The following is an 18,471-nucleotide window of genomic DNA, read 5'->3' as shown; positions in this document are numbered from 1 at the left end:
TTTGGATATCATCAGTATAGTTCTTTCAATATTATCACTTCTCCTTAATATTGGAGGGGAAGTTTAGCGTGAGATTCATGAAAGAAGAGAGAGTTTCAGATCATGAGAATTGGTTCTAAAGAGGCATGACTGCAAAACCGTGGGCACTTGATTCAAGTTGCCTTGTAGATACATTACTGCAAAAGCTGCAGTGGTGGGCACTAATGCAGTGTTGATTTCGTGGCAATCATTAAGTTACTTTGTAATTATACCAATAATACTTAGCAGTTTCTAAACAATTATTGATCCTCACACAGCAATAGGATGGCATCTACTGTTGCCCCCTGACACAAAAACTGAAAAAACAAGCTTTGTGCGGGGTACTGTGCAGAGGATGGGAGGGGCAGAATCTGTTCTCACCACCCCTAGCCATTGTGCGGATCAGATCATTGATCACCACTATTCCAGATATTTAACTAGAACATAGGGCCAAAGCCCTTGTGCATCTCTCTTGGGGGTTTGTAACTGCTGGATCTGTGTGGCTAAGACCAGCCCCCAACCCAAAACCACCTCCCCTCACAGAAAGCTATATGGTGCTTGTGGACCAATGTGTGGGTATGCAGAGCCCCTCTGTGTTTTGTGGCTGCCCTCCACCTCCACTTGTGTTCAAGTGGTATAATGCTGTGGCTGCTATGCCCATGGGCGAATCTCATCCAGAGTAAACAGTCTGTACAAATCCTTATTGCTGGAACACATGTTAAGTACTCTTATTCGCATTAAACCATACATGTCAAGAAGTTAAAACGGAGAAGTCTCTGATGTTGACAAGAAAATTAACTATTTTGATCATAAAAATTTCTTTCAGAAGAGATGGAGCACTGAATATTGGATAGGATTTAAACATAGTGTTTTCCTTTAGCAAAGGGCAGGGGGTTGTCTTTTTCTTACCTGCTGTCTTTTCGCTTGGCTTTAGCTGTGAAATTGTTGAGGGACTTTGCTTGGACTTTATCTTTGCACCTGTCCTTATTTACATACAAAAATGAATTGCTTGGCTTGTCTTTTAGAAATACAGGGTGTGAGCAGAATCTTATCAAAAGCCATGTCCTGTTTGGACAAGTTGGACTGCCTTGGCAAAGATCCATAGGGTGGAGTGAATGGGAGGAGGCAGGAAAGTAAAACTGGGTGGCTTGTTAGCAAAGAGAGAGAGAGAGGGTGGAATGTTTGCCTACTGCATTGCAGTTAATTATTTAGTTTCAGATTACATACAGCATAAATTCTTTTACCCACATAAAAGCACTTCAATGCAAAATAGCTCATCTAATTTGAGAAAGATAAAGACTACTCTTCTGATTTTTATTTATTTATTTATTTTTAATATGGTTTGTGTGAATTTTATGCTTTCTCCTTGCTTTGCTGTCTGGAGGGTGCCGCAGGTACTTGAGAGGATACTTTAGTTTTCTATAAATTATTCTTATTTACTAAACAAGCTGTGGGCTGTGAAACAAGTATGTTATGAAATCAGTGTGTAGGCAGATCCCTACTATTCTTCACACCTTATGTTTGAAACAAATAAGGCAGTCTCCCACTGCTTCTCAAACATTTAATAGCAGGGGAGTATAGTGAGATCTCATATACCTACATATGTATGATTTTTACAAGTATACTACAAAAACTTTACTATAAAATATTATCATAAATAACAAAATCCAATTTTTTTGTTTACTTGAAATAAATTCAGGCTTTGCAACCAGTGTGTCTTTCTTCCATTCAAGCATTGTTCTTTTAAATACAAAGACCATTGTTCCATGCGTTTATTTTCACCCTTAGAGTTTATCCCAGAATGACAATTTCATAAGTGTCAGACCTTCAGCTGGAGTAAACTGATTCCAGTGGAGATACACCATATTACACCAGCTGAAAATACAGACATATAACGCAGCCTTGCAGGACCAAAAGATCATGCATAATGTATTGCCCTCTGTCCAAAATCAGCCTCTCTTACTATTTAGGTAGAAATAGTACAGTAAAAGAACAGTATAACACATTAAAGGGACACTCAACTTATATACTATGATACAGCAATAAAAGTAAAAATTTTAACTACTACTTTAGATGACTATGAAAGACAAAATTTTTTACTTTTACTCTCTGCAAGACACTTTCTATTGTCACTTTCATTGTAACCTTTGTACAGTCAGTTAGCCCCTAATTCTGCAAATACATGTATGTAACTTTTACATATGTAAATTTAGGTGTATGCTAAGTGTTTACAGGATATGGGTCTTAGTCACTTTCTGTGATTTTCTGTGTGGATCTCTCATATAGCAGCAGTAGAGAAAAAAACAAACCTTAAAAATAGAAAAATGTGATTTTCAAAACTACAAAAAATGGCAGAGGGAACAGGTTGGGGGGCAAGGGAAGGTGTATTTATCTGAGACTACTAAGCTTTTTTTCCCCTTCAAGTGACTAGATTACAGGTTGATGGTGTCACTTCACCAAAACACATTTAAATTAAAAAATGGAAACCTGAAAGTCAATATTTACTAATTCTCTTACATATAAAGACTGGGATGCAGTGTAGGCTTCGGTTGTTTTTGCATTGTGGGATATCCTTTATCCATTCATGTATTGTTAAATGCATATATCTGTGTCTTTGGGAAGTCATGTATAGACAATGTTTCTTCACATGAAAGTGACTAGGAAAATGTAAATTGTCAGAAAATTATATGAAATGCTTAAAATCAGAAAAATATCTAATTTAAGTAATTCCCTGAAGTTGCAGGAAACATTGCATAATTGTTTTTTCAACTTTCTCACAGGCATTATTGACAAATGTACATAGACACATCCAAATTATAAAATTTCCTATCTTTCAAAGCTATTACTTCTAATTTAGACACAATTGGCAGTTTCTTTGAACTACTGTATCTGTTTCTCTTTTTCTCAACTTGGTTTAATCAGGCCCTTCCCATTTATCAGGATGATTATATTCATGTTTATATTCAGTGATGCTTTAGTTTGTTCTTTAGAAATCAAGCTTTGTTCATTTCAAGTACTTAGAAAGTATACTGTTGTAGTATTTTCCATAAATTGCTAAGCTTTGCCCTTGATTTATAAAATAAATCCCTGGTAGGCTTGAAACAATTCATTCTCTTTCTTTCTCTCACGTATCTCAGATTGTTTTCTCCAATGCGTACACGCTGACTATTGCATGATTGCTCATTAATGTAGAAGTGTTGGAATTGGTCTAATTTGGGGCATATATATTCTTGTGTCCCATTTAAACTGTTTGATTCATAAGAAAAAAATTCCAGACACAATTAAACCTTTTAATATATTAGTAAGCTTATACCCAGTGGAATTGTCTTGATGGAGGAGAGTAGCATTTTATTTGTTACAGATTTCTAGTGCCACCTACTGGATGCAGTTGAATTTGTTTAGTACTTAACATCAGTCTTTATATATACGGTGCAGAGACAAGGTGAGTGAGGTAATATCTTTTATTGGACCACCTTCTGTTGGTGAGAGAGACACTTTTGAGCTTACACAGAGCTCTTGAAGAGCTTGAAAGCTTGTCTCTCTCACCAACAGAAGTTGGTCCAATAAAAGATATTACCTCACCCACCTTGCCTCTCTTTTTTTTTTATTGTGGGACCAATACAGCTACAACACTGCATATACTATTATCACTACAAAAGGGTTGTTTTTTTGTTTATTTGTTTGTTTCTCTCCTGCTGGTAATAGCTCAGCTTACTTGATCACTCTTGTTACAGTGTGTATGGTAACACCCATTGTTTCATGTTCTCTGTGTATATAAAATTGCCCCACTGTATTTTCCACTGCATGTATCCGATGAAGTGAGCTGTAGCTCACTAAAGCTTATGCTCAGATAAATTTGTTAGTTTCTAAGGTGCCACAAGTACTCCTTTTTGCGAATACAGACTAACACGGCTGCTACTCTGAAAACTGCATATACTGTACAGGACATACAACTTCACCATCCCAGACCAATTGTATCCCATACTCTCCTTGTTAACTGGAATACTCTGTCAGTCCTCCAGGCTGTACTCTGGAAGTGGCTCTGCCTTCTCATATAGGATATGTGCATTCTCAAAAATGATATTAAATGTTTTTTATAAAAACTTGTCAACTGGAACTTTTTAATATCTTTGAGTATTAACTTCCTTCACGTGTCTAAAATATTTGGCTCTACCGTGTATCCTCTCTAGTATTTCTCTGTCTCGCTCCAAAGGCTCCTGGTCCTCCCTGAAATCTTCCCATCCTTCCTCCACAATTGTCATCCTTGGTAAATGTGTAAATATGGTTATTACCTGCGATAGTTAAGTTACTATAAATGAGATAGACTTGAAAATAGGCTTGAACAAGCTAACAAAGTAGATGGCTCCCTTTTTAAAGCAATCTGGGATACACAGAACACAATCTAAATTCTGAAATCTTGTTTTTAATAAGGAAACTCTTGGAAATGTACAGTTGTTTCAAAATAGTGGTTGAGTTGTCATAGTTCCTTTTGGTGAAATAGTCGAATTATCAGTTGTGATGTCTGATTGGGAGTCTGTCTATTGTACCTCTCCAAATTAGCTTTGTTTTTAATTTCTTCCTTGTGTGGAAGTAGGTGTCAAAGCACCAGAGTGTTACCAATATTGTCATCAGGCTTACTGACTGGAGACTAGCAAGTATTGGGCTGCCATCCTTCCTGAATCCGATTCAGATCCGTTCGTGTTCACTGTCTCTTCGGCTAAACAAAAAATTAATCTAGGTTTGCCAGGTGTCCGGTTTTTGACTGGAACGCCCAGTTGAAAAGGGACCCTGGCGGCTCCAGTTGGCACTGCCGACCGGGCTGTTAAAAGTCCAGTTGGCAGTGCAACAGGGGCCCATGGCTAAGGTAGGCTCCCTGCCTGCCCTAGCTCGGCGTGGCTCCCAGAAGTGGTCACCAGGTTCCTGCAGCCCTTAGACACATGGGTGGCCATGGAGGTTTCACACACTGCCCCTGCCCCGTGGGGCGGCTCCGCAGCTCCAATTGGCTGGGAACCGCGACTAATGGGAGCTGCTGGGGAAGTCTCTGTGGGTGTAAGGGCAGTGCACAGAGCCTCCCTGGCCACCCATGTGACTAGGGGCTGTAGGGACCCGGTGGCTGCTTCCCAGGAGCTGTGGTAAGCATCACTGGGACCCCATACCCCCCCTGCACCCCAACCCCCTGCTCCAGCCTAGAGTCCCCTCCCAGAGCCCACACCACCCTCAACACCTGAACCCCCCTGCCCCATCCTCGAGCCCCCTCATCTCTAGCCCCACCCCAGAGCCTGCACCCCCAGCCGTAGTCCTGCACCCCCAGCCGTAGTCCTCAGCCCAACCCCTGTTTGATACTTTTTGATCGATCATCCACTGGACTATGTCTAAATATATTCTGATCACAGGGTTTTACTGAAATTACAAAGTAACTTTTATATGCTACCACAAAACAGTTTTATTGTAATAGAATATTTGAAAACATAAAGCTTATCTCTAGATTTGGAAGAACTAAATCAAATACATCTAATCTTATGGACTAATGAGTTAAAAAAAATTTCAGAAATTTGATTCTAGCCATTCCTACAATTTAACTTGGTGGGTTTTTTTCCCCTCCCTGTAACGCAGGACTACACAGACATCAGAAGATTTCACTGAAAAGATGCTAATGTTTGACCCAGTCCCTATCAAGCAAGAAGCCATGGAACCTATTTCAGTGGTAAGTCTTCAAACATGTTATCACCCTGATTGCCATGTAGGGATTGCTTCTGCTGCCAATGAAATCAGTAGCAAAACTCCTGTGAACTTCACAGAGCCATGGCCTCCTCGGAGAACTGCTGTGAAATGGAATACCTGAGTAACAGCAATAGCTAAATTTGCACATTAGTAGCATCATTTTCTCTTTCTGGAGACAGTGCCATTAGTGTTGCTTACATTGGTCAGGATGCCAATGCCATGTTTACTTTTCATGGTGATATTTGAGACTTATCATGAGAGCTATGCAGAGGGAGGGAGGGGAAAAGAATAAACACCTTGCAGGGACATCTGGGCCCTAGGCAAGGAACTAAGGTTCGGCTAGGCTGTTTTGGGTGAGTCTGGTGCCATAGGCCTCTGCTTCCGTGTACTTGGAAAATAGTTGCAAAGGGAAAAATTTGGACTGTGTATTTTATGTGAAAGCTGGTAATGAGAAGCTTATAAAATTAGATCATCTCTGTTTTGGCTGTTGCTGTTCCTGCCAACAGTGGTTATACAAGACTTAAGGGTCAGTTTGAGGCCCTAGAAACAAAGTTGTCATGGATATTGTTGTTTGTAATATTTGGTAGAAAGCCTTTGAAAAGCAGCTTTCAGCGAAAAGTTTGCTGCCTTTACCAATTAAAAAATGTAAAAGGGACACTATCAATTTAAATCCAATTTTAAATACATTTATTTATGTTAGTTCCTAAAATACCTTTAGATTATTTAAACTACTTGAATTTTAGAAACACAATTTACTTTTTTGCTGTGTTGTTTACATTGCAGTCTTCTGAGCAGAGGCAGGGAAATGCCTGTTCGAACAGTGAGGAATAGGGAGTTAGTCAACAGACAAATACTATGGGCTGGTCTACACTACACAGTTAGGTCAAGGAAGCTTATGTTGCCCTAATTATGCCCATGTCAACACTACAGCCTTCCTCCCGCCGATGCAAGTACCCTACTACACCAACATAATAACTTCACCTCCACAAGAGATGTAAGGCTTATGTTGGTGTCATTAGGGCAACGCAGTGTCTATGTAGACACTGCGTTCCTGCCAGGCAGATAGAGCCCATCTGCCACCCGCTTCTGGGTTGGGGTGGAGAATGGACCCCACTCCTGGCTGGGAGCCAGGGGGAGAAGCCCTGGTGGCGTGAGCCTGAAATTGACATGGCTGCCTGGCTCCCGGTGTGGGGATGGTGGTGGGGGAAGAGGGGAGACTGGGTTCTCAGCTCCCCAAACTGCCTTTCTTAGGTTGGTGGAAGCACTCCTGGTGAGGGCGCGTACCACTGACCCAATGAGGGTGGTGTGGACATGCACCACCACAGTGGCTGTAAGTCAATCTAATAGGTCCACATACATTTCTAGTGTAGACATACCCTTTGAGTGTTTCTTTAGTTAAGTAATCCAGCCCAAGAGTGGGATGTTGCTCTTTCCCTGTGCTGGGACTTCAAACTGTCCTGCAGATTACTTTCTGCCACCATTCTGGCCACCCATCACAGAGCTATTTTATTAAATATGCATGTTGTCCTTTTACTTACTGCATTAAATGAGTGTAGCTAGGAAAAGGAAATAATGTTGGGCCTGATTGTAGGTTCTCTCATAAGAAGGTACAAAGGAGGAATGAAAATTCAGTGAAGTTCCCCTCTCAGAGATTCCTCAGTTCCTCCTCAGGAGAGTAGAAATTTTTGAGTCTACCTCTATGGGCAAACTGGCAATTTAGTCCCCCAAACCCTTGAGAGCCTGGTCTTCCCAGCTGTCCCTGGTAGTGCAGCTCCCGTGGAGCTAGGCCATCAGGAACTACTTAGGCCTGGCCTACACTTAAAATATAGGTCAACATAGCTGCAGTGCTTGGGGATGTTAAAAATCCATATCCCTGAGTACCATCACTATGCTAACCTAGCCTCCAGAGTCGACATAGCTAGGTTGATGGAATAATGCAACAATTGCTCAGTGACGGAAAAACCCTTTCCATCTCTGTAGTCTGCATCTACACTGCAGGGTTACAGCAGCATAGCTACAGTTCCATAACTATGCTGAAGTGTAGACATGGCCTTAACAGACAGCTGGCTTGTAGCCCCCTTTAAAGAGCGTGGGGATCTCAATGTGAAGAGAGCATGGCAAGAAAAGTAGCATAGTGGCTAAGGGACTGTCTATCCTCCAGCTGTGTTGCTGTAGCATAGATGCTTCCTACATCAACAGAAGAGGGTTTTCCATCTATGTAGTTCATCCACCTCTCCAAGAGACAGTAGCTAGATTGATGGAAGAATTCTTTCATTGACCTAGCTATATCTACAACAGGGGTTAGGTCAAGTTTAACTACTGCACTCAGGGCCTAGCCCTGTAGCTAGGTTGATCTAATTTTTAAGTGTAGACCAGGCCTAAGCAAGCTAACTTTCTTAACCATCTCCCATGGGATTGGTAGCGGAAGAGCTATTGTCCATATTCTCAGAGGAGATGAGCATTCCATTAACTTCACTGGGAGCCAATAGTGCTCAGAGCCTTTAAAATCAGGCCTTATATGTGTTGTATCTGCTGCTTTGATAGCATTGTAAGAAATCAAACAAAATGAAACTATTAAAAATCATCAGTTATTTTAATAGCAAAACCAGATTAAAATATGTCAGAATGCACCATGTATTGTATATGCAAAATTATGTCAAAAACACCACTAGCTTATGACATTATGACAAGTTTGGGGTGGGGGAAGGAAACAAATTACAAAGTTTTAACACCAAAGCTTGTTTCAAGGTATGTGGTTTAAAGAATTAGCTACACTTCTCAGATGGTTAAAGCACGCACCCAAAGTATTTTGTCATCCTACTATTGGCCCATACGCTCAGTGGCATTGAATTATTGTGCACATTTTATTATATGAAGAAAACATTTAAATGATGGTATATAATAGATCTAGTTACAGTGTTATCTCAGTTCCACCTAAAATAAAGTGAATATTTGTTACAAGCATTTGTTAAATGCTTGGGCAAAGACAGTGACAATTTACTTGCCAAGTTGCTTTTTTTTCTGCGGTGCCTACTTTCTTCTGGAATTGAAGTGAACAACCTTTGTGTCCCAAAGCAGTCTCCAAAACTATTTGGTTTGCAACTTTTTAAGATAAAGTGCCCTAGCTGCATGATACCTTGAGGTATTTTGTAATTAGTGCACTTGTAAATAAATCTCATCTTGTAAGCATGAATAATAAAAATGTTTTGGGGGAAATTATATAGTATTTCAGGTTAAATCCTGGTCACCCTTCTCATGTGACTTCAACTGGACAACTAAGCCTGTCAAGTAGTCGAGTTGTTTCACCACAAACCTTTTTTATGAAATGTAGCAATTAATATTTAATCTTCTGTGGTGATATAGTATCCTGTAGTATTTCAGCAATCTACAATTGACTCTAAATTGGAGTTAATTATATTCTGAGGTATTTTGCGTTATTCTCTTACTTGTAAAATGTTCCTTGCATATTGGCAGGAGATCCTCTATTTTTAGCATTACAAAACAGAAAACATTTTTATATTGTCACTGTAAAGTTAAGGGGTGTGTGTTTGATGGGTATGCAGTATTGTTGTAGCCGTGTCAGTCCAAGGACATTAGAGAGACAAGGTGGGTGAGGTAATATATTTTGTTGGACCAACTTCTGTTGGTGAGAGAGACAGGATTTCAGCCACACAGAGCTCTTCTTCAGGTCTAAGAAAGGTACTCCCAGTATCACAGCTAAATGCAAGGTGGAACGCATTTTTTAGTATAAATAGTTAGCAGATAGTGTAAGGGACCAATCAGGGTATAGTGGCCCATTACCACCTCTGCAGTCACAGGACAATGGTGGGATTCTTTAACAACCCTCAGTTCAGTACAGATCTTAACCCCATGCTTAACTCTGAGCATGTGAGTAGTGCTATTGGCTTCAGTGGAAGGCTCACCATGTTATTAAGTTGTTTGCTGATTTGGAGCCATCTTTAGGTACATCTTTCACACAAACCATCACTGTTAACTGAGTTCCTACATAGAAGAACGGGATCTACCAGTAGGAAAAGATCTCTTATGGGAGACCTTTCTTCACCCCCTGAAACTGCAGGCTTCAGGGACACTGGCTGCTGTGACTGGAGGTTCTGGAAGGCCAGGTAGTCACTCCTAGTGGGGAGCAAGATCACAGACCACTTCTCTTGATTACTGTTGGGAGTTCTTGTAGTAAGAGATTCTTCTTTACTGCTCAGATATGCTATTTGAGTCTGTTTGATTGACAGAATACTCTTACTTTACATTGATCTGTAATGTCATAGCCTGCCCTTTTGTTTCAGTTTTTTATGTGCTTAATATAATGTAGAAAATGGTTGACTACGTTTTGGATGATTTTTATATGTATAATCTGAACTGAGAAGTTTGTTAAACTTTTTTCTGTTTTCTTTATACCTGCATTGACTTCTAAGGTTTTCTATACCTAGCATTTCTTCTTTTACTTTTTAAGATTACAAAACTAAGTAGGAAAAAATTCTGTAAGGAAAAACATTGTCTCCTACTTTTTTTTATCACTAATGTTTTCTGCAGTTCAAATAGGAACATGGCAAGTAAAATCTCAGAGTGAAGGAAAGCTTAGAAAAATGAGACAACCTCTCCAGTCTGGCACAAAAGAATAGCTGACTTAAGTCAAATATGTGCCAGTTTAGTTACAACAATGAAAACCTTTCATTCAAAGCAATTCAAGAGCAGGTTTGAATCCCCAACAAATCAAGTGTTTTAAAAATATAATTGTCGTCATGATAATTTTTGAAGTCTTTATTACTTTGAATTTAAGCTCTAACTTTTCCAAACTAATACTAAGAAGTTCCCCAAACAGCTCAGAATCATTGCAGTATTTTTCTGCACTACTGTTTTAATAGATTGGCATTTTTCCAATGTGTTTCATTTGACCTGGAGTCTTGAAAGAAAGAAAAATGTTTTAATGAACTAGGTTATAGCCCAAAGGTGTTTCATTCTTCTGCAGATTCCTACTTTACTGAAAAAATTCTCTCCTCTAAACTAAGATTTTAATTGGATAGTCTTTCTTCATTTTGCCTTTCCAGTACTCTGTTACAATCCTCCTAGGCCTTCTCAATACAGCATGGTTTTAAAAACAGAAAGACTTGTTAGGCCCCAGTTCTGCAGAAACTTTTGCAGACTCTGACACAATGGGCCTACTCTTGTGTATGAAGGCAGTCACATTCACAAATGTCTGTAGGTTCAAGACCTTATATTGGCTGAATATAAGATTACTTTACTTGAATGAAAAATATTCTAGGAATTCTACTATTGTTCACTGATGTTGGAACGCAGTTCAAAAAATTAATGTACACATAGTGATGTTGTGATAATTCTTCCAGGGTTCCACTGATGTCTAGCTGTACCACTAAATGTTTCTACAGCATAGTGAAGTCAAGTGGACTTTGTACTGTAGGCCAATAACATAAGTTTTAACACAAGCACTTAATACAGCTTACATATTAAGTGTTTGAATTTCTATCTACATCCACGCCTTAATCAGATTCAGCAGATGCTAAATACTGTTAAATATTAAACTCCATCAGTAGTCTGTGGCCTTGATCACTCAGAATTCTAATAAATATAATTATTTCCTTATCTAACAGTGCTCTGTGAGTTCTGTATATATCTTGCTCTGAGATGCACACATGCTAAAATAGTTAAGATTTAAAACATTAATTCCTGTGAACTTTATTATCAAAAACAGATACTAATATGTTAGCTAAATTATTAATTTACTATAGGTATAAGCATAAGTTCTATTTTATATGAAAAATAATCCTTTAAGATCAATTGAATATAATTGCTACAAAGATTCTTACATTTAATCCATTATATACTTTTAAGTAAGTTCTAGAAATGAAAAATGTTGTTATCAACCACATAGGTGGCAGTTCTCTTCAAATTTACCTATGTGTATGTAACTTTTTTTAAAAAGTTAATGCTAGTTATGTGTATGCATAGAGTACAGAATAAGCTACTCAGCTTTGTTGCTGTATCTACCTACAATCTTAGGAGTGCTGCAGAAGAACTTCCCATTTTCTAAAGTGTCATAGAATTGTTTCTTGCAATAATCAAAACAAAGGCAATAACTCCAAAACATTTTACAGTAATGTTTTTGGCTAAGCTTCAAATGAATAACAGTTAAAATATACCTGGGAGGAGGAGGAGAATACAGATGTAAGAGCAAGGCAAGACCTAGCTAGAATTTTTAGCCCTAACAAAATGCATTTAAAAATACTGTGGGAGTGATTGTATACTAGAGTCCATTAGCTTTATGCTCATAAATTATCTCTATCCTTACCATTTTTAAAAATTTACACCACACACCCTTTCTGGTCCAATGTGCTTCCAAAAATCTAAACTGTGTTTTATTCCTGTCAGGAAACAGCATAGCTACAGAGCGAGGATTGACTTATCCAAGAACCACAAGTGGAAATTCAGTTAATAAAACTGCTGATATCAAAAATTAGTAGAATGGATAGTCTACACTTTGTATAGTTCATATTTTGGCACATCTCATCAGTTCATATAACTAGTTATCTTCATTAAAAATAACATTGTTTTAAACACTTTTAATACGAGAAACTGTTCAGTAGAGTATCTCAGTGGTGATACATATTATGCAATGCTATGGTGATTCTCAGTGTTTTACTGGAAAATGTTATTGCTTAGGTATGAAAGGGTCAGTTATGGGCCTAATCTTGAATGGGCATAAGCATCATCAACTTGCTTTCCTTGACTTACAGGAAATTCTGACTCAGCACCTCAGATAATCAGACTTGGCCCCCCCTTCCGGATAGCTGTTTTCCAAGTTTAAAACAGCTAAGTTAGCTGCATTCTCCCCAACCCCCTTCCAAAAAAAAAACACTGAAAAAATGGTTTAGAATGTACTCATTTCCCAATTTGCTTTTTCATATTTACTGTCTGTGATACTGTTTGCAGAGCTCAGTTGCATACGTTTTGGTTTGGGAGGGGGGGGTTGTGTTTAGATTTCTGTTTTAATGAAGATTGAGGCACAGTGTTTTCCAGTTATTAGAACAGTCGGGGGATTTAGGATGCCTGGGTTCTATTTCCAGCTTCACCACTGTCTTGCTTAGTTTTCATAGTGCCTGAGTTTATCCATCTCTAAATGGGGATAGTACCTAATGTGCCTACCATGAAGGATGGACATGAAGCTTAATAAATGTTTGTAAAGCACTTTGAATATGTCTTGAGTTGTCTGGTTATTTTCTCTGTTTCATCATGTATTGTGTATTGCTTCCAAATGATTAGTGAATCAGGAATTAAATAATTTCCCCTGTGAGAAATCTTGTACATTCTCTCAGAGAAAGGAGTACATGAAAATGTCATGTCTGCATCTTTTTTGTTTTCCTTCACTTGATCAGTCATTAGTAACTTAGCGCTAGATTTTTATTTTTTCCCCTGTTATGGCTTCTGTATCAATTCTCATCTTCTTTTTTTTTTTTTTTCCCTCTCACAGTCATACCAGTCCAATTACATGGACCAAATGAAGCCAAACAAATACAGTGTCATTTATCCTACCCCAAATATGTTGCACAATAAATTCTATCCAACCCCAGAAGGACTAGCTAATGGAATCCAAATGGAGCCAGTTGACCTTACAGTGAATAAACGAAGCTCACCATGTTCAGCTGGAAGTTCTCCTTCTCCTCTGAAATTTCAGACTGTACATAGAAGAGCCTCACCTGGATTAACTTTGTCCTCTCCCAGCCCGCCTATGAAAAAATTCACCCCACCACCTCCCCCAGGAGTTCAGCCTTTTTCCATGCCATTAACAATCCCTCCAGTAATGGCTGCTCTTTCACGCCCTGGACTTAGGAGCCCTGGAATACTTCCAGTTATACAGCCACTTGTGGTCCAGCCTGTTCCTTTTATGTATGCTCCACATCTCCATCAACCTATAATGGTGTCCACTGTTCTTGCAGAAGAGTTGGAAAATCCAAGTAGCATGCCAGGTGGGTGCTGTTGTGCTACGTTTCTCTTTTATGCGGGACCAGTGCTCTTTTACGCAGCACAGTTGCCCTGGGCACCAACTTCCAGGGGCTTGCTGTACTGCTGTGCCATTCAATGGTTTGGGGTTGTTTTTATTTTGGGGAGGAGAGGAGGTGTTCCTCCACTCCATTCAGCTGGCTATAAGGGGAGGAGGAGTTTTGTTTTTTTAGTTTGCTTTGGTGTGGTTTGGTTTTTTTGTTTTGCTCTGTTGCTGTGGAAAAGGGGCATGACACATTTTCTTCCCTGGCCAGCAAAACAATTAGTGCCACTACTCCTTTTTTGCTAGTCAAATCTGGAAAAATAACTGTGTATCCCTGAGTTTTTTAGGGTAAGTCAGAATATTTTGAAGGGAAATGAAAAAGAGAGACAAATATTCTTTTGTTTTCTTCTAAAACATACAATACCTAGACTTTACTGTGTGAATATTTTCCCCTAGTTTTACTCAATCAAATTCTGCTCTATTGATACCCATATAAATCTATTGATATCAATAACTCACATAACTCTTTATAACTCTTTATATATTTGATTCTTTTATATATATATATATGATTTTTTTTCCTCTAGTGCCTGTAATTGAATCTTATGAGAAGCCCACATTAAAGAAAACGATCAAAGTAGAACCAGGAATCGAACCACCAAGAACCGAGTTCTATCCTGAACAAATGTCTCCTCCAATGATGACCTCCTTGTCTCCTCAGCAAGTAATGTTGCAAGAGTAAGTAATTAGTCCTAAAGTATCTATCTTCAGTTGAACAATGAAGCATACTGCCTGCTATACATTGGGTTCCATATACGGGGGCAACAAAAGTTCTTTGAGGGGAAAGCTACTGTGCTTTGAAGCATGTAGTAAAATATCATAAATAAGGGTTGCAGACTGTAAATGAATTGGAGTTTGTGCTTAGTTTTTTCCCCCTCTTCCCTTCAGCCTCAGCAGTGTAATGGTTAGTATGAATGCTATGTACATGTGAACTGCATAGATCTTCTATAATTGTATAATGTGTTCCTAACGTGATATAGGGCCCAGTCCTGCAAACCACTACAAATGGAGCTTCCAGTACAGTCAATAGTAGTTCTTCCTGTAATAGTCTCGCAGAATCAGGCCCATATTTAAACAGCTATTAAATTGTGGTAACCTGGAAAAATGTTACATTGGGGATGGGGTGAATTTTTGTGACCTTTTCTTAGAGAAGCAGCAACACGTCCTGGTGGTAGCAGGCCTTTGATATTTCCAGGGAGAAACTCCTCAGGCTACAGAAATACCGTTTTTGTCCCATGTAACTCCATTCAGATCTACCTCAGTTGTAGTGTTAAAAATCACCATTTCCTCAGGGAAATTCTGGCAGCCGCCACAGTCACTGAACGTTCTAGAGAGCCTGGCCCATGCTTCTGCCAAAGCAGACGACACTATGCTGGGAATGCCTGGGAATGCCAGATCAGTTATAGCAGTAGTTGGGGAGAGCTGGGCTGGGCTTCCCCCAAGAATCCCTCCATCCTCGACAGCCTGGCACATGGCCCCAAAGTCTCATCCCTACCAGAAGCATCATATGGGACAGGAGTCCCCTACCTCCCAGGGGTGCAGGGAGAGAACGCCAAGCAATAAACCCCTGGATCTAGTAGTCTAGGGTGGAGCAGAGAGAATGAGCTGGGCTGGACTCCCCTGGATCACCCCCTGGACCCAGCATAGGGCACCAGCAGCCCTTCCTCCACTCTGGAATGTCAGCCTTCTCCTACTGCCATGTAGTGTTGTTAGTCCTGTAATGGTTGCAATCTGAGCTGTAGTGTTGAAGGCTCATGGTTCAGATCCTACTATTGATGCATGATAGGGAGGTCATTTGTGCATAATAGTTTTTAACTTTGTCCTTTCAAAAAACCCTAGGACATCATATACAAAATATTGCACTAAACTAACATTATTTTAGTCGCAAAATCAAGCACTTGAAAGTTAGTCAGATTTTGAGTTTCGCATGCAACCTTAATTTGGTCCGCTTCTGAACGTGCATTATTATATTTATATAATAACATGCTATTTTTCTACAGGACCCTTGCCTTTTCAGTGCATGGGATGTACATATAAGGGGACTGAATGAAGGTGGCACAAGCAACCATAAATCTGGCATTTTCTAACTCTTGAGTGCTTGAATTTGCTATCTAAATATTGAAAGGGGAGGGGGGTTGTATGTAAAATATATAAAAGCCATTGACGTCTTACAATGAGCATTGGTGGGTTGTACAGTCTAGCTATCTTAACCCAAAGTCAATATCTGTTGTGTAGGAATTAAAGAAATATCCGAGTTCTCCCTTTAAATCAAAGTTCATGTATTGTTCTCAGACTATTGCCATACACAGACATGGATGAAACGTAATATGAAGCCTTAATTTTGTGTTTTCTTGTTTGTGTGAAATCAAAGTTTGACTCATGCTACCCTCATCACGTGGGCTGTGGGTGTGGGGACAAGGCCGTGCTTAAATAAACGGTCATAACATGATTTTTGGAAGACATTGTTAGCTGTTTGAGAAAAACACCCACATGCGCAAGGCTCAAATGAATTCAGATATGCTTGTGTAAGCAGAGACAAGACCTTATGGAATTACAGATGATCTTTTATTTCAGCAGTTATTTAATAATGTTGGCCCTTCTTCGGATACCATTGTCTCATTTCTTAAACCAGTGTCCCACTCTGGAAATCACTTGCAGAATTTTGTAGTATTGCAGGTTGGCTTCCCAATGGAAGAGAAATAAGAAAAAGAGAGTCTGCGTGTACTCTAAGTGTAACTTGCTTTATTTATACACCTATACCAGTCTGGAACAAAGGCCATCACAAACTGCATGCAGGCAACCTCCTCTTCCACCAATGTCAGCTTGCACACCAATGCCTACTTCTCAAGAAGCTGGTGTCTAAGGAATTGCCTCCAAATACAGAGAATAAAGCAGAGAATTTACTCTCTTCTGTCTGCCACAACATCTGTCAAAGGACTACTGCATAACAAAACTAACAATAATAGAACATTTCTTCTAAGATTAAAATCTTGCTCACATTCTAGGAACATGTAGGACTGTATAACAGCATTATCTGGTGAGCCCATCATAATATTTTAACTACAATTAATATGATGTTGAACAACAAATCTTTCCATCGCTGGATATGCTTTTTTGAGTTACTCATGGCACCTTAGGCTCACAAAGAAGTCACCAAGTGACTCAGGACTCATAGCTGTGGTGAGCAACCTGCGGGCCGCATGTGGCCCATCAGGGTAATCTGCTGGCGGGCCGCGAGACAGTTTGTTTACACTGACTGTCCTTAGGCACGGCCGCCCCCAGCTCCCAGTGGCTGCGGTTTGCTGTTCCTGGCCAATGTGAGCTGTGGAAAGTGGCATATTAAGTTTCACTTAAAAGCTAGAAAATATATAAGACTCTGTAATATGTATTCATTAATCAGTTGAAAAATGTGTCCGGTGAAGCTGTGTGATTTAAAAGGCCTATCTGTTTAAAAATATATATTTTGCTCTTTTCCTTCCTCTAACATTGGCATAGAAGGCAGGTTCATGACTGTCCCAGTGATTTTATATATGCAGCTGATAATATCCTTAGAAAGGTGTGTTTATTCAATATACACATAATTGTGTGTGTGTGTGTGTGTGTGTATATATATATATATATATATATATATAAATATATATAAATATGTATATGTCTTACCTGAATAGTACCTGTGGGGTTAAAGGCAAGAAAATCATGTTTATGAAGGTGGAGTGCCAATTTCAGACATCCTGTGGGTGTGACATGCAGTCTAAACTCTACTTTTAGGAATTGACGTCAGTCGTAAAGGGAGGCCGCACCCTTCTGCCAGCACCAAACAGGAAATTCTTAATTACTCTCTAAAGGAGTGGCTGGAACAATAAAAACTCTGAGTTCTGCTTTAAGACTAAAGATATGATGTCTTTAATAATATGGAAAAGCTGTTTTAAATTAAAAACAAATTAGCTGACTTCTAAGGAAGAATAAAAAATGTAAACAAAAGCAATGAAAGTTAACTGGAAACTCAGTGAGAGAGTTTGGAAATCCTGAGCATACTTGCCTGAGAAACAAGAGTCTGACTTTCATTTCTTTATAAGTAAAAATAAATTAAAATCCAAGCATGCTGAGAAGAATATCTTTGGTTTTGCTCATGCCACAAAGTGAATGAACTCAAAAGAGGAAAGAATCAAAATATTATTGCTAAAATCTATGAAATTTGCTAAGTCGTCTTAAATTCTTTTACGTACATGTAATGTAGTTCACACTGCCAAGAGACAGAGTGGTAGTGAATAAAGGGGCTTTATTGTGGATCACTGAATGAGGTTTACTTTGTCAAATACTTTTCATCAGTCATAACCTATATCTTCACTTTCATAGGAATCACCCTTCAGTTATAGTTCAGCCAGGAAAGAGACCTTTACCTGTGGAATCTCCAGACACACAAAGGAAACGCAGAATACACAGATGTGATTATGAAGGTTGCAATAAGGTCTATACTAAAAGCTCCCACCTAAAAGCTCACAGAAGAACGCATACAGGTATGAGTCTTGGTACACTTTCCTTTCATCCATATTGGTCTGGATCAGTCCAGGCCAGACTTCTGGTTTCTGCAGAAGACCAGCTCTAGATATCTAACAGGTGCTTCAGGCTTTTTCAAACTAAAGGAAATATATGGGCTA

At 39.2% G+C, this 18,471-nt stretch overlaps 1 protein-coding gene across 3 annotated transcripts in view; it reads left to right on the top strand.

Annotated features, from left to right (window-relative positions):
• Positions 1–18,471, top strand: part of KLF3 (KLF transcription factor 3) — a 33,180-nt gene that overhangs the window by 8,370 nt on the left and 6,339 nt on the right. For 2 of the 3 annotated variants that reach the window (XM_073342287.2, XM_073342285.2), the window contains 4 exons: positions 5,632–5,722; positions 13,241–13,736; positions 14,341–14,491; positions 18,170–18,330. In XM_073342287.2, coding sequence (XP_073198388.1) covers positions 5,666–5,722; positions 13,241–13,736; positions 14,341–14,491; positions 18,170–18,330 — 865 coding nt within the window. In that variant the 5' untranslated portion in view covers positions 5,632–5,665. Of the gene's footprint in view, positions 1–4,208; positions 4,286–5,631; positions 5,723–13,240; positions 13,737–14,340; positions 14,492–18,169; positions 18,331–18,471 lie in introns of all 3 variants that reach the window. The other variant, XM_073342286.2, reaches the window with a different exon arrangement.

Source organism: Lepidochelys kempii, chromosome 4 (assembly GCF_965140285.1).
Source record: "Lepidochelys kempii isolate rLepKem1 chromosome 4, rLepKem1.hap1, whole genome shotgun sequence".
In the NCBI taxonomy this organism is placed as follows: domain Eukaryota; kingdom Metazoa; phylum Chordata; order Testudines; family Cheloniidae; genus Lepidochelys; species Lepidochelys kempii.
The sequence above is the reverse complement of the archived record's forward strand: the minus strand, read 5'-3'. Positions and strand labels throughout refer to the sequence as shown.